Here is a 16918-nt window from a genome sequence, read left to right as displayed (position 1 = left end):
CGTTTCAACAATGATGAAGAAAACGGTAATCTCAAAATTTTGACCGCGCGATTTCGGAAAAAAGAGGCGTGAGAGGCGGCGTAGTTACCATCCAATCTTTTTCGTCACTTCTCATTAGTGGCACCCTTACGTTCAGTTTTATAACATGTGAAACCATACAACAAAATTATCAACACTTTTTTTTCGACCGATGATGCTCTACTAAAACATAAACGCGCAATGCACAAAACAAGTTTAGGTCAAAAATATTTTGAAACAAAATTTTAGTAACACATTTTACACTGTGAGCAGTCTAAAAACAAATCCTCTTGATATTATTTGAAGAAATCATTACATAAAAATTAAATTAAAAAACACATATTTTTCCAACTGAAAGTAAGGAGCAACATTAGAACTTAAAACAAACGAAAATTATTACGTATATGAATGAGATTCCACCGCTCCTCAACACCTCACTCTTTGCGCTAAAATCTTAGTATTTTTAAAAGAGCTTCTTATTGTTCTAATTAAACGAACCTTGTGTTTTAGCAGTCGTTCTTAAGGAATTGGAACAAAATTCAAACTTTAGTGCGAAGAGCGAGGTTATGAGAGGGAAATCCCCTTCGTATACGTAATAATTCTCTTCGTTTTAAGTTTTAATTTTGCTCCTTACTTTCAGCTGAAAAAACTTTTTATATATTGTATTATCGTTTTCTAAATAATGCCAGTAAGAGGCGTGAGAGGCGGCGTAGTAACCATCCAATCTTTTTGGTCACTTAAAAATGGCACTAGAACTTTTAATTTCCAGTCAAATGTGCCCTCTTACGATATTTTAGTACCACTAGGTCGATAGACCAAAAATATTTTGAAACAAAATCTTAGTAACACATTCTACACTGTGAGCAGTGTAAAAACAAATCCTCTTGATATTATTTGAAGAAATCATTAAATAAAAATAAAATTAAAAAAACATATTTTTCCAATTGAAAGTAAGGAGCAACATTAGAACTTAAAACAAATGAAAATTATTACGTATATGAACGAGATTGCACCGCTCCTCAACACCTCACTCTTTGCACTAAAATCTTGGTACTTTTAAAAGAGCTTCTTATTGTTCTAATTAAACGAACCTTGTGTTTTAGGAGTTTTTCTTAAGGAATTTGAAAAAAATTCAAACTTTAGAGCAAAGAACGAGGTTATCAGGTGTGATTTGGAGGTGTGTAGGGGGGTTTCATGTGATATTCAAAGACAAAGATATGAGGCGTCTCAACAATGATGAAGAAAACGGTAATCTCAAAATTTTGACCGCACGATTTCGGAAAAAGAGGCGTGAGAGGTGGCGTAGTTACCATCCAATCTTTTTGGTCACTTCTCATTAGTGGCGCCCTTACGTTCAGTTTTATAACATGTGAAAGCATACAACAAAATTATCAACACTTTTTTTTCGACCGATGATGCTCTACTAAAACATAAACGCGCAATGCAAAAAACAAGTTTAGGTCAAAAATATTTTGAAACAAAAATTAAGTAACACATTCTACACTGTGAGCAGTGTAAAAGCAAATCCTTTTGATATTATTTGAAGAAATCATTACATAAAAACTAAATTAAAGAAATATATTTTTCCAACTGAAAGTAAGGAGCAGCATTAGAACTTAAAACAAACGAAAATTATTGCGTATATGAATGAGATTGCACCGCTCCTCAACACCTCACTCTTTGCGCTAAAATCTTAGTACTTTTAAAAGAGCTTCTTATTGTTTTAATTAAACGAACCTTGTGCTTCAGAAGTCGTTCTTAAGGAATTGGAACAAAATTCAAACTTTAGTGCAAAGAGCGAGGTTATGAGATGGAAATTCCTTTCGTATACATAATAATTCTCTTTGTTTTAAGTTTTAATTTGGCTCCTTACTTCCAGTTGAAAAAACTTTTTTTTATATATTGTTGTATCGTTGTCTAAATGATGACAGTAAGAGATGTGAGAGGTAGCGTAGTAACCATCCAATTTTTTCGGTCACTTTTAAATGTCACTAGCAATTTTAAATTCTAGTCAAATGGGCCATCTTACGATAATTTAGTACTACTAGGTCGATAGACCAAAAATATTTTGAAATAAAATTTTAGTAACACATTCTACACTGTGAGCAGTGTAAAAACAAATCCTCTTGATATTATTTGAAGAAATCATTAAATAAAAATAAAATTAAAAAAACATATTTTTCCAATTGAAAGTAAGGAGCAACATTAGAACTTAAAACAAATGAAAATTATTACGTATATGAACGAGATTGCACCGCTCCTCAACACCTCACTCTTTGCGCTAAAATCTTGGTACTTTTAAAAGAGCTTCTTATTGTTCTAATTAAACGAACCTTGTGTTTTAGGAGTCGTTCTTAAGGAATTGGAACAAAATTCAAACTTTAGTGCAAAGAGCGAGGTTATGAGAGGGAAATCCCCTTCATATACGTAATAATTCTCTTCGTTTTAAGTTTTAATTTTGCTCCTTACTTTCAGTTGAAAAAACTTTTTTTATTTATTGTATTACCGTTTTCTAAATAATGCCAGTAAATCTAACCCCACCTCCACGGAGAAATCCCTCCCTCCCCCCCCCAAAAAAAAATGTTATACATACTTCCAAATAACCAATACTATGCGTAAAGAATAGACAAATTTCATAACTTAAAGATATTTCCCCTGGGGATGTGAGGGCGGTTTCATATTATATTCAAAGACATATCTATTAGGCGTTTCAACAATGATGAAGAAAATGGCAATCTCGAAATTTTTACCGCACGATTTCGGAAAAAAGAGGCGTGAGAGGTGGCGTAGTTACCATCCAATCTTTTTGGTCACTTCTCATTAGTGGCGCCCTTACGTTCAGTTTTATAACATGTGAAACCATACAACAAAATTATCAACACTTTTTTTTATCGAGCGACGATGCTCTACTAAAACACAAGCACGCAATGCACAAAACAAGTTTAGGTCAAAAATATTTTGAAACAAAATTTTAGTAACACATTCTACACTTTGAGCAGTGTAAAAACAAATCCTCTTGATATTATTTGAAGAAATCATTACATAAAAATTAAATTTAAAAAAAATATTTTTCCAACTGAAAGTAAGGAGCAACATTAGAACTTAAAACAAACGAAAATTATTACGTATATGAATGAGATTGCACCGCTCCTCAACACCTCACTCTTTGCGCTAAAATCTTGGTACTTTTAAAAGATCTTCTTATTGTTCTAATTAAACGAACCTTGTGTTTTAGGAGTCGTTCTTAAGGAATTGGAACAAAATTCAAACTTTAGTGCAATGAGCGAGGTTATGAGAGGGAAATCCCCTTCCTATACGTAATAATTCTCTTAGTTTTAAGTTTTAATTTTGCTCCTTACTTTCACTTGAAAAAACTTTTTATTTATTGTATTATCGTTTTCTAAATAATGCCAGTAAATCTAGCCCCACCTCCACGGAGAAATCCCTCCATCCCCCCCCCCAAAAAAAATGTATACATACTTCCAAATAATCAAAACTATGAGTAAAGAATAGACAAATTTAATAACTTAAATATGTTTCCCCTGGGGATGTGAGGGGGGTTTCATGTTATATTCAAGGACATATCTATTAGGCGTTTCAACAGTGATGAAGAAAATGGCAATCTCAAAATTTTGACCGCACGATTTCGGAAAAAAGAGGCGTGAGTGGCGGCGTAGTTACCATCCAATCTTTTTTGTCACTTAAAAATGGCACTAGAACTTTTAATTTCCAGTCAAATGAACCCTATTACGATATTTTAGTACCACTAGGTCGATATGATCACCCTTGGGAATAAAACTACAAGTAATCTTTCTTCTAAAAAAAAAATACAAAAATTCCACATTTTTGCAGATAGGAGCTTGAAACCTCTGCAGTCAGGTTTCCTGATATGCCGAACCTGATGGTGTGGCTTTTAAGATAGTATGCCTTTTAGGGGGATTTTCCCCCTTTTGTTAAAATCAGGTAAATTTTCTCAGGCTCATAGCCTTTAACAGTTAATATTTAACTTAATGGTATAGGAAGGGTATACATTGCAGTTTGATGTAGCTTATAAAAAAAGGACTGACGGAATTTTTATGTTTCTTATGAAATATTAATAATGCGTTTACTAGGCTTAGGAAGAATAAATAGCAGTAAGACATGACTTTATATACTCTATTACAGTTAGAAAAGGACGAACTATTAACTATTCTAATTCATGATTTCAGTCACGGCAAAACCACGAAATATTAAAGTTAACTTCTCAATTAATAAACTCCAAGAAACAAACACTCATGAAAATCTAAAAAACCTAGGTCTGATTTCTATGTTTGAGATGAATAAAGTTCTTTAGCAATTGACATGTAAAAATATGTCATGAGATGAAATCGAATTAGCATGTATATTCGGACTAATGACATGCATGTCTCTTCTAGGTGTGAGAAAATTACGTCTAAATCACCGGTTTTTTCTCGTTTACATGCGATATCTATTTAATATTCTAATTTAAGGAAAATTGTTACTTATCATTCGTGAAGATAAATATTCTGAGGTCTTATAATAAAAATAATTTTTATTAAATATAAACCAGTGTGACTTGTTTTAGATGTTAATATATTCAGTTTCTTTAGTATATAATGTAGTTTCAATTTGGAACTTTAAACAGTTTGAAAATTCCATTCTATCAATATAACTTCAAAGATGTATGGCGTTTTTGACTGCGAATACATTGGCGTGAAAGAATCGGCGTGTGGAGTGATTTTTGAATGCGCGTTTCTACTGTTGACTACTGATCATCAAGAAGTCTCTTGTTACCACTGGTATATAAACTATAATATGTATGAGTACAATGAAGCCAGGTGGCGCAATACACTATACTTTATGAACAAAATAGGTTTATATAATAGAATGATTCTTCCATCCTATAACAAAGGGAAGGATTTATCCTGCGTACAAGAGGAAGTTAGAGGGATATGCTGTTTTTTTGGCGTAACAGCACTGTACACAAAAGGGAATGTGCCCACTGATAAACTTTTGATCAAAAAATGCAAATCAGATATACCATTATTCAACTTGGAAGATTTTAGTTGTGAAGTATTTCCGAGTAAGATACACAACCCAGAGGACGAGGTTCGATTTTTTAGCAAATAGGTACCAATAGATATTCCTTCCCTGAATATGTGTGTGAGATTTCCTAGGAAGAAGAAGAACAAACAAATCCATGATATAGATTGGAATCATACCGAGTGGATGACAAACAATAATGAATTTTTACAATAGCCATCACACCCAAGACTACCCAACGGTCTTTTTAAAGACCACCAATTCTATAAACAATTCGTAACCATGGTAATATGAATCTTTTAGGTTCAATATTTGAAGCTAGTTCCAGCAGAAATCGGAGAGGTAAAGCTGGGTCAACTCACAATGTCATTCTATCGTCGTTAGTCATTTTCATAGACTGATGTTGTTTCAAATTTATAAAAAATTACCTGAGTTAACAACTCCCTTGGGGTTATCAACCCATTTCCCCCAAAACACTTTTAAGTCATTTATTGTTAAAAAAATTTTTTATTCCAATCATCCACACGGGTTTTTCGCTAGCAACTCGCCCTCCACTATAACTTCGCTAATACATACATCTGATAATCAAGAACTTTTCAGTAATTTTTTTTTAAAAAAAAATTATTTCAACTCATCCACATGGGTTTTTCGCTAGCAACTCGCCCTCCACTATAACTTCGCTAATACATCCTTCTGCCAATCAAGCCATATCCCCCAAAACACTTCAGTCATTTCTCATTAAAATTTTTATTTCAACTCATCCACACGGGTTTTCGCTAGCAAATTATCCTCCACTATAACATTGCAAATACCCCCGTCTGCCATTCTCCCTAGTGCTAAACTCCCGTTTTGAAAAATTGGGTGAACGGAAGGTTACAATAATATAAATACTCTTTGGTTGGTCCATTTTCCCCCATAGTTGTAGACATCAACTTTGAAAACTGGGGTTACCGAAAAGCGATAAGAATATAAAACCACTTTGTCCAGGCCAGTTTCCCCCCTTAGTTGTGAACTCCCACTTGGAAAAATTCAGGGAACTAAAGGTGACAAGAATATAAAAACTCTTTGGTCGGGCCAGTTTCCGCCTTAGTTGTAAACACCCTCTTTGAAAAATTGGGGGAACGATAAGTGAAAAGAATATAAATACTATTTGGTGGGGCCAGTTTCCGCCTTAGTTGTAAACACCCGCTTTGAAAAATTGGGGGAACGAAAGGTGACAAGAATATACAGACTCTTTGGTCGGGCCAGTTTCCCCCTTAGTTGTAAACACCCGCTTTGAAAAATTGGGGGAACGAAAAGTGACAAGAATATAAATACTCTTTGGTCGGGCCAGTTCCCCCCTTAGTTGTAAACACCCTCTTTGAAAAATTGGGGGAACGAAAAGTGACAAGAATATAAATACTCTTTTGTAGGTCCAGTTTCCCACTTAGTTGTAAACAACCTCTTTGAACAATTGGGTGAACTAAAGCTTGCAAGAATATAATTTCACTTTTGTGGGGCCAGTTTCCCCCTTAGTTGTAAACATCCACTTTGAAAATTTTGGTGAATGAAAGGTGACAAGAATATAAACATTCTTTGGTCGGGCAGTTTCCCCCTTAGTTGTAAACACCCACTTTGAAAAATTGGGGGAATGAAAGGTGACAAGAATATGAACACTCTTTGGTCGGGCCAGTTTCCCTCTTAGTTGTAAACACCCGCATTGAAGAATTGGGGGAACGAAAAGTGACAAGAATATAAATACTCCAATAGTCTATTTCTCCTGAGGCATTTCTAGTCGTATGTTTACCGGGATATTAAATAAGTACCATTTTTACACCCCCCTCAAAACTTAATTTCTCTTCCAAGCATTATATTAACTAAATACTTGCCATATTGGGACTTGTTCATTGTCTCGAGTATTTTACGATTTCTCATTTAGAATGTGTTACCTCCAAAATTGACTCCCCCTCCCCCACTCCAACCCGCCCCAGCCCCACAGAAATGGGGGAACCAAGGGAACGGTAGATCCTATTTAAAATTGACAATACTTTTCAAACGTTACCTGTGTATTATTCAGACCACATCGGAGAGGTAAAGCTAGGTCAAGTCACAATGTCATTCTATCGTTACTTTTCAATTAAGCTATTGAATACCTTTTACCAATGTCTCTTGTAGGCGTCAAATCTATTAAGTATTTGAGCATATTCTTTGTATTGTTGATGCAAGCATCCCATTTCTCATTCTTTAATTACCCGTGAGGCATTCTTAGCCAACGCAATACCTTTACGCAAATACCTTTTCGCAAAAAATTTGCAAATGGAGTTATTTTTACGTCACAATTTTCAACTTAAAACCATTCTAATTATAGCATCCCATTCCTCATACTTTAATTACCCGTTACGCTTTCTTAATCAACGCATTACCTTTGTCACCTTAGAAACCCGTCCCGTAAGGCATGTAATCAAACTCTCAAAACATGGTTGAGTACATTATACTTTGCCAAGTTTTTAAAAAAACCAACTAATCAAGTTACTGTATATTGGACTAACCGCCGCTCTCTCTCTCTGTTTGACCCCAAAAAATGGGTGTTACCTCAGAAAACCCCTGTGGTAAGGCAAGTACCGTTCGTAGTAATAGGTGACTGACCCGGGGTAAGGCATATTACGCAATCACTTTTGAAATCAGCACATAGGTTACTACTTACACCCAAATTCAGGGCAAGCTAGAGATGACTAACCAAGAGCAATGTCATTTGCTGGTCTACAATAATGAAGAATACTGTAAAATAATAATAGTTAAACGATCAAGGGATTACTGGTCAAAAGTATTTCCGAAATTTGAGTGTTTTTGGACGGAGTGACTGTTACCTGAAATACTTGACTCGAGACTGGAAAGGAACCTAGAACCAAAAGAGAAAACATTTTTCACCCTAGCCATAGATAAAAAACAAACAGTCGTTTCTATTTACAATGAAAAACGAGCATCAATTTATGAAGAGGCAATCAGGGAAAAACGAAATATTGACCAAGATTTTTCAGACAGCAAAGATTATTCGTTGATTCATTGATCGGAATTGGACAATGAGCAATAGTTTTATATTTTAATTTGTTACTGTAAAAGGATAGCAAGCAGCTTCTACTTTCGTGTTTGATCCGATTTCGACATCTTGAAGCTTTTTCTTTTGCTTTGCATAGTTTTTGCGAATAACGATCTGCCACGTCCTTACTTGTGGGTAGGGTTGCTGTCCCTTGTGGTTTCTCACTATCTATATTAATTTTTATGTTGCTTAATGATTTTTTGGGCTAGTAATTTTAATTAATTATTTCCAAAACATATTTTTTTCTCAAAGCTTGGGATTTCTTACGACTTAGCAGGTAAATTCTTGCAAATAAATCACCCAGGAAGCGAATTATTGAAAGCTAAAGGGATGCTTTAGTGAAAGCTCTTTATGAAAAAAGCTCTTTTTATGGAACATTTCAATTGCTTTTGTTGCTTTATTTTTATTAGCACTGTTATTGGACAATGAGCAATAGTTTTATATTTTAATATGTTACTGTAAAAGGATAGCAAGCAGCTTCTACTTTCGTGTTTGACCCGATTTCGACATCTTAAAGTTTTTTCTTTTGCTTTGATTAGTTTCTTCGAATAGCGATCTGACATGTCCTTACTTGTGTGTAGGGTTACCCTCCCTTGTGGTTTCTCACTATTTATATTAATTTTTCTATTGCTTACTGATTTTTGGGCCAGTAATTTTAATTAATTATTCCCAAAACATATTTTTTTCCCAAAGCTTGTGATTTTTTATGATTTAGCAGGTAAATTCTTGCGAATAAATCACCCAGGAAGCGAATTATTGAAAGCTAAAGGGATGCTTTAGTGAAAGCTCTTTATGAAAAAGGCTCTTTTTATGAACCATTTCAATTGCTTTTTTTGCTTTATTTTTATTAGCATTGTTATTAGGAAAGCCAGGTTACAGCTTTGATATTTAAATATCCTAACGGTTGTCACTTCAGGACCAACGTTTGTTTGCTTCAGTATAAAGGTGTATATTTATTTAGCAGATAGGCCTACAAGAAGAAAAAGTCTGACCATAATGAAAAAATAAATGTAAAAATCTCCTTTCATGGCAAAAATAGCTTAAAGGAACAGTTAAACAGCTAACAAGCTGTTCGAACAGTCAGTGTACACCAAAAATCTATGGAAACAACCCCTCAGCTGAGTGAAAATATACAAATCTCTTTTGTGTCAGAGCAGTTCCTCACCTAACACAAAGCACCGTGGATGCTAATGCTATGCTTCCAAGGTCTCTGGTTACAAAAGATGTCCTTATTTCTAAAAAATAGAATTTATTCTGAACAAGTAATGTGTCTTCTTTTTTGGTGTACTCTATCTTTGAACCTATCGGCTTTTTGTTGGATTAAAAATATAATTATCATCACTAGTATTGTTCTCTTGTAATAGATTCAGTTTCTGATACGCATTGTTTGCTACGATCAAGCGAGTACCCAGACCCCTTCATTCAAATCCTGGGTCTTAGGACAGAACCGTTATTGATAGATTTTTGATAGAAAATTTATTCATTTAAAATTTATCGCTGCTCCATGGCAAAGATGGTTCTAGACGTTTACCCTCCAAGAAAATAACCCCTGGGCCCCTCCTCCAATGGAAAATACATCCCCTCAAAAAAATTAGTCCCGACAAATACCCCCAAACTAGACACCCCCCCCCCCCCGCTGCAGAAAACTCCCCCGCGAATCATGTTCGTATGTTTCCCAATAGCAAATACTATCTGTAAGCAATGGACAAATTACAAAACTTAAAAAGGCGCTTGAACTTCTATAATGAGGCTCTATGATTTTTTTTAGCTAGGGAGGGAGGGAGATACCTCAAAGGGTGCACTTTGATGCCAAAACATCCCAGCTCTCATTGAGCCATCGGAATTAGTTCTAACGGGAAGATGAGGAGAGTGTGGAGGTAGGAATTGATGTATAATCCCCGAGGCCATAACGAGGATTTGTTTTGGGGTGAGGACGTATTTTTTTAGGGAGAGTGGGTACAAAAGCAACTTTAAAAAACATATCAAATATGAAATTGATATATACTCCCTTTTGATTTCTGGGAATATTTCTGGTCTATGCTTTTATTCTGGATATAAAGAGTAACATTAAACCCCAAAATGAGCATAATCTATTTCGTATAGAAGATGGACTGCCCTTCCTCATCCACACCTCCGCCTCATGATCGGAGAAACTTCAGAGGGTGCTCATTAGATTAGAAATTGAGAGTTCTAGTCTTGAGAGTATAAGTTCTTGAAACGTATTTACAACGCTATTTTATTAGGTGGCCAGCAATTACCCCCCGGATAATACCCCCCACCATAAAATAACGCCTCGCAAATATTACCCCCGGCGGAAAATCCCCTCCCCCAGGAAAATAACCCCCTGTGGAAAATAAGGCTTTCCAAATTTGAGAATTTTATTCGAGTTTTAGTTTTTTAATTTCCGTAGGGAAAAGAAATTTTGGTACTTGTGTATTATGCGCCATTCACTCCAGTTTACACTATGTGTAAAACACGAGAAAAAACCGGTTTCTTCGTTACTTTATAAACAAATTTCGGCGATAGATTTGCACATACGGAGGGGGGGGAGTATAGTGGGGCTGTATCGAAAATATGTTAGATGCAATTATTTTGCATATAACGAAGTAAGAAGTTCTTTCTGTCTTCAAACTATCCAAATAATTAGCCCCCCCCCCCTTATGTGCAAATATATAGCCCAAATGGTACTTGTGTAGAATCTGGGTATGCACGCGAGAAGGGAGGTCTCGTTAATGCTAGTGAAATAAAACAAAATAAGATGAAAATATAATAGTTCAGGAACAGTACAATACTGCCTCGCGCAAATAACCCCCGGCGGAAAATCCCCGCCCCCCCGAAAATAACCCCCCGTGGAAAATAAGGCTTTCCAAATTTGAGAATTTACGAAGTAAGAATTATTTTCTGTCTTCAAACTATCCAAATACTCTGCCCCCCCCCCCCCCCTAATATGCAAAAATATATCCAACATGGTACTTGTGTAGAATCTGGGTACACACGCAAGAAGGGACGCTTCGTTAATGCTAGTGAAATAAAACAAAATAAGATGAAAATATAATAGTTCAGAAACAAATTTGGGCTATATATTTGCATATTAGGGGGGAGGGTAAAGCATAGCACATATTAAATACGTAGGTACTTTTCAATTAGCTGGTACCCACGCGATAATGCGAAAATCAGATAGGATAAAAACCTGTTAGTCTGCACCACGCGAGACAGATACCCGGTACTAAAACAGGGGTACTAAAATAAAACAAAATAGGATCAAAATATAATGGTTTATAAACAAAATTATAAGATTTACAAATTACAATTATGCGCCCAAAACACTGTAATATAGTGGGTACTGTCTTTGGCAGAACCCACTCTTTTTCTGTCTTTGGCAAATCCCAACTTGTAATTTTAACGTCCATTCAGTTACTTATCTTTGCAGACTAACAGGTTTTTATCTGATCTTCGCATTATTGCGAGGGTACCAGCTAATTGAAAAGTACCAATATGTAACCTAGCCTAACCTAGCTACCTTTTAGTCCCCCTAAACCCCAAAATATTAAAGTTTAAATCTTTGTAACGGAGTATCTCACTATGCAGCGGAAACCTGTTTATCTACAGCGGCTTTGAGATTTCGATGCGGTCTTTCTTTTGTGTGTCTTTGTCTTGTCTTGCGCTAAGCTGAAAGAAACTAACGAATAAACGGGTTTGTTCTCTAGTTTTACACAGCTTAAACCTGAGTGTGTGGGGCATAATACATAAGTGTCAAAATTCCTTCCCTCTACGGAAATAAAAAAAAAACAAAAAACAACTCAAATAAAATTCCCAAATTTGAAAAGCCTAATTATCCACGGGGGGGGGGGCATCTTTCATGTGCATTTTCCCCGGAAGGGGGGGTGTCAACGCCTAGAACCATTTTATTAGTTATTCTTTTTTCCTTTTCAAATTATCGAAAACTTTCGGCCTTTTCAAGACAAGATATCTTGTCCAAGACAAGATTTGATATCTCCTCGAAGCTTGTCCTTTACCTGCTGGTTTGACAAGTGTCAATCCCCTGTATTATCACCTCTGAAGACGAAGGATTTTTTTATTATTATACCGGCCTACCGGGTGTTTACTATTGACGGGTGATACTATTCCAGTTTTTGGGCTGTGACGTTGTCATCTGAAAGGCTGTGACGTTGTCGTCCCAAAGAAACAGGCACATTGGCCTTAAGTTGTTTTCCTTGTGTTTTCTATAATTATACGAAATTTCTTGTGTACTAAAAATTGCACTAATTACTAATAAACAAAGACATATGTAGAATCACCATAAGAAACTGATTCTTTAATTTAATGTTATCAATAGTTAGGCTGTTAGACTTTCGTTATTGACAAGGATAATTAATTACTTGCCATTCATTACTACGAATAATTTGATTTTTTTTATTCTGTGTTACTCCAACTTTCCTTATTAAGTTAAATTTTCGTTATTAAGGGTCAAAATCTATTGTCAGGCAGCCAACAATGGGGCAACACACATTTTTTCCATGGTTTTCACCTATTCTGCTTTCTTTCCTTTGGTTTCCTTATAATTACTTTATAGTCTCGAATTTCCAGGGGGGCATGTCCCCCTGCCCCCCTCTCGGCACCCATGGAAATTATGGCAATATTTTTGCATCTTTACCCGTCTAAAACTAACTACACTGACAACAAAATTATGACTTCATTCGTAACAAATAAACGACTTGATTTATTTTTATTGGTCATTTTCAGTTTAATTGCATGCCACCCCCACCCCTGCCTGAAAACTGGATTAATTCCTAGATACAGATCTTTCAAGAGGAATAAAAACTGCAAACGAAAAAATCAGCAACCTTAGTGTCCAGGCTGTATCCAGGGGGGGGGGGATTGATTTGTTCGACCCCCTCCCCTGTCCCAATTTTTTTTTAAATTCATAAAAACGTAAAAAAAAATGCATATAAACAAAATTTTGATGCGTTTTAAAGTTTTTTTTATACCCCTCCGACCAAAAATTCTAGATACGTCTTTCTTAGTATTTAACCTAATAGAGCCGTTTGTAGGGTTGGTGGCACCTGGGGCAAAATTAATAGACCCCCCTCCCTTTGAAAAAAAATATGCAAACTAGTAAATGAACGGACTCAATCGCTTTTAGAAAAGAAATCTTGACTGCAGTACCCTGCCCAGCCACGACGTCCGGAGCAGCTGACCCGGTCGCCTCCCTTTTTAACAGCCTAAGGCTATAGCCATGCATTATGAGGGCGTGGGGCTGGGATGCATTTAAACCAAACCTACTATGAAAGTCCATTAAATAACAATTTTATGAAAGTTAATAGAGCAATAACTTGCGTTTAGTTCACGAGAGGCGAAAAACTGTCGCTGAAAAATCGTAAACATTGAAACACAGACGTAGGATCATTGACTCCAATCGAGGGGTGTGGCTATTCCGAAAAAAAAATAAAATCTTTATTCCTCCCCCAACGTTTTCGTGAATTGGCGTCATTGACGAGGACACGAGCTCGAAGACCCTCTAGAGATTAATGAAGCAAGCTGAACTGTATAAAGGGGACCAATGAATTTATAGGGGTTTTTGTTTGTTTTCACTAAAATAGGATGAAAAATTATTATACTATTTCACATTTAATTTAACATTCCTTTTCTTTTATCTATTTTAGAATTTAAATGAAGGCTCACTGGAAGAATCTTTCTGTTTTTCACTGAAAGGTAGACAAAAATTGTTTAAACATAAAAACCCAAAAGATTAATTTTTCCACTTAAAGACGTTTTAACGTTTAGCGTTTAATTTCACGTGTAATTTTTCATTTAGTATTTAAATGATTGTTTAATATTAATAGTTAAATTAACCTCGTGTTAATTTCGAAGAATTTTTCGCGTTTTTGCTAAAAAGTGTCAGAAAGTTTTTTTTTAAGTTGATTGTTTTTTTTGTTTTTTTTTTGCACTTTAACACTAGAGGAATTTTTCAGTGTGCTACACGTTATGCTAATAATGTAAGGACAGACCCAGCTGTTAAAACTAGATCTTTATTTCCAATACGTCATAGTGGGCCAAATGTTTGGAATAATTTGCCCGAATCTTTGAAAAAGACGGCTATGGTGGGATTTTCGTACAGATCTTAGAATAATTTGTCTCCGATTGAAGGATTTCGAAGTACAGTTAAACTGAATTTCATTCGCTCTCAAGTTCCCTCCCAAAAGATAAAAATGGAAAAAAATCTGTTTAATTTTTTTTTGGATGGAAGGGTTTTTGGGTTTGTCGGTAAGTGGAAGGAATTTGTGTTAGGATGGGTTGTTGCGACCAGGAGCCGCGCAAATGCAGATTTTTTTTTTCTATCTTTCTTTTCTTCTCTTTTTTAAGCTTTATTCCTATGTTTAAGGGGCTACTCCAAGCAAGCAAAAGCTTAAGGAAGGTTAAGTGTTCTATTGTATAATTTTTTGAATAAACCCTCTATCTCTCTGATTGAAGATTTTGTCTCGTTTTAACTAAAAAGTGCACAGACATAAACATTTAACATTAACAACAGACATTTAACATTTTTTTCATCAGGATTTTTTTCGTCCTCTCTTAAGTGACAAAAATATTATTTTTAATATGGAACATTTCGGTTTTTGATTTTTCCATTCTGGGTCATTTTAAAAATATTCAGTCTCTCTAATTTATTTCAGTATTAAAATTTGGTCGAATTTTTATTTCATTGTTTATTTTTAGTTTAGTATTTATCACATAGTCGTGCCTTTTTGATTAAAATCGGACATGGACCAGAACGTTCACAGGCAAGGGCTAAGGGTGTTTTAGCCTCCCCAAGGGGAAACAGATACTTTCGGACATTGCAATACTTAGTAACATACGGAAAAAACATCATACATTTCTGAAAAATTTGTTTCTCAAACCTTAGCCGCATACCCCATAAAACTCCTTTGGACGCCTCTGCCTGCGAACCATATACTGTGCAACCAAGTAGGGTTCAAACAAAGAGATGTTACTTTCCTGTGATTACGTAGCTTGCTTCATTTTCACTCGTTAACATCTATGTTGTATTTTTGTAAGCCCGGTCAAACTATTTTAAGTGTTTGTCAAAAAGAAAAGCCAAATAACGGAACCTTTTTAAAACCTGATTTGTTCTTCTGTGTGAAATTTTGAGCCAGTTAAACGAACAATAAATTAAATTTCGTTTAATTGGTTCCTCTGTGTGAAATTTAAAGCCAGTACCGAGAAAGAAACGTTTTTGAGTCACAAGATTTTTTAAAATGTAGTCCCTCTATTTTTCTGTTGCTTAAACACCCGCTCTTTACTTAGGTCAAAGAAGAAAATCCAAGAGCAGCATCTGGATTTAGCGTCTCCAAATTGGAAATACGTTCTTCTAACCTAGTGGAGACGCTTGAGGAAATGGTTTCTGACGGAGTCATTCCAAATCCAATGCCTGAACACTTTCAGAAGCTCCTAGTTTCAGGAAAAAATCATGTCGAAATTATAGTGCCCAAATCTTCAGTTTAATTAACTTTTTGAGTGTATCGTAATTCAGATGATTTTGTATACAAAGATGATAAAACTGTGACTGCGTACTAACATCTGTTATGCGACTTGCCCGCTTAATATTAGCTTCCTCGGATATAATTCGTAAAGCTAACAACAAATGCTTAACTGGCAACTTGTCAACTGAAACGCTATAGGTAACTAAACGAATAAACACAGTAATCACGTGTACTCCACTGTAAATATAGCTTAATTAGAAACCCCGTGAAGTTGTGCCACATTTCACAGTTACTGTCGCTTTTTTGTTCTCTGCATCTAATTTCACATATTTTTCCAGTTTTGAAAAGGTTTTGGTTAATATATGACGTAAATTTTCCTCTGTAATCCTATATTTTCCAGGATTAGCAGGTATAACCTATCCGACAACTAATCCAGACCGTTTCAAGTAGTAATCCTACTAACCTATGACGTCATGTACGTCTCATGAATGCTAAGGAAAAGTAATCGGGCTTGTTGGATAAGTAATCGTAGAATGTTTGAAGGCACTATGTATATATTTCTTAGTCTTTTTTTAGATGTCTCTGGCAGTACAGACAATCTAATTTAAAAATATATATACGTGCAGTGTTCATTGTTATGAGAAACCGTGGCTCGGTGATGAGAAATACAGATTGATAGTAAAAAATGATTAAAAAAGGGAGCTTCAAATGTTCCTTGTGTTTTGTTGTTGCTGTAATGATCTTCAGAATATAGAAAGGCGTTAGAATGCTACAGTCAGCAATTAAAGGTGACTGATCTGAACCAAATGAGCCTTAATTTTTAAAATTTAATCCAATGACAAAGGGAAAAATTCAAAATTTCCTTGTGTTTTCCTATTGCTGTAACTGTTTTTGTATGCACAAAGGCCTTAGTACTTGTCACCAAATAATAGTGGCTTATCTCGTTTCTGGTGAAACGATACTGATTAATTCTAAAAGCTAATTATACTGACAAATAAAGGGAGCTTTAGATATACCTTGTGTTTTGTTGTGTCTACAAAGAATGTGTAAAATATGCAAAGGTGTTAGAATAATACAGTCGCCGAAGAACTATTGTTCGTCTGGTTTACAGTGAAACGAAACTAACGTCAATTCAAAAATTGACTAAACGACAAATGAAGGCGGAGCTTCATATCCGCGTTGTATTTTCTTGTTGCTATAGATAGATAAGATAACGTATATTTCAAGCCAAAATGTGGCCATGTACACAAATAACATACAAGATTAATAAATTACAGCACTCGTTACAATAATAAAGAAAAAA

At 35.2% G+C, this 16918-nt stretch overlaps 1 protein-coding gene across 1 annotated transcript in view; it reads left to right on the top strand.

The window, feature by feature from the left end:
• Positions 1 to 16592, top strand: part of LOC148954251 (uncharacterized) — a 77281-nt gene extending 60689 nt beyond the window's left edge. Inside the window, exon 6 of the mRNA XM_089087003.1 lies at positions 15440 to 16592. Within this exon, the coding sequence (XP_088943129.1) occupies positions 15440 to 15637 (198 nt within the window). The 3' untranslated portion in view covers positions 15638 to 16592. The remainder of the gene's footprint in view (positions 1 to 15439) is intronic.
• Positions 16593 to 16918: the final 326 nt, after the last annotated feature.

Source organism: Artemia sp. Qi Xiang Cuo, chromosome 3, assembly GCF_049724085.1.
Source record: "Artemia sp. Qi Xiang Cuo chromosome 3, ASM4972408v1, whole genome shotgun sequence".
NCBI classification, from domain to species: domain Eukaryota; kingdom Metazoa; phylum Arthropoda; class Branchiopoda; order Anostraca; family Artemiidae; genus Artemia; species Artemia sp. Qi Xiang Cuo.
The sequence above is the reverse complement of the archived record's forward strand: the minus strand, read 5'-3'. Positions and strand labels throughout refer to the sequence as shown.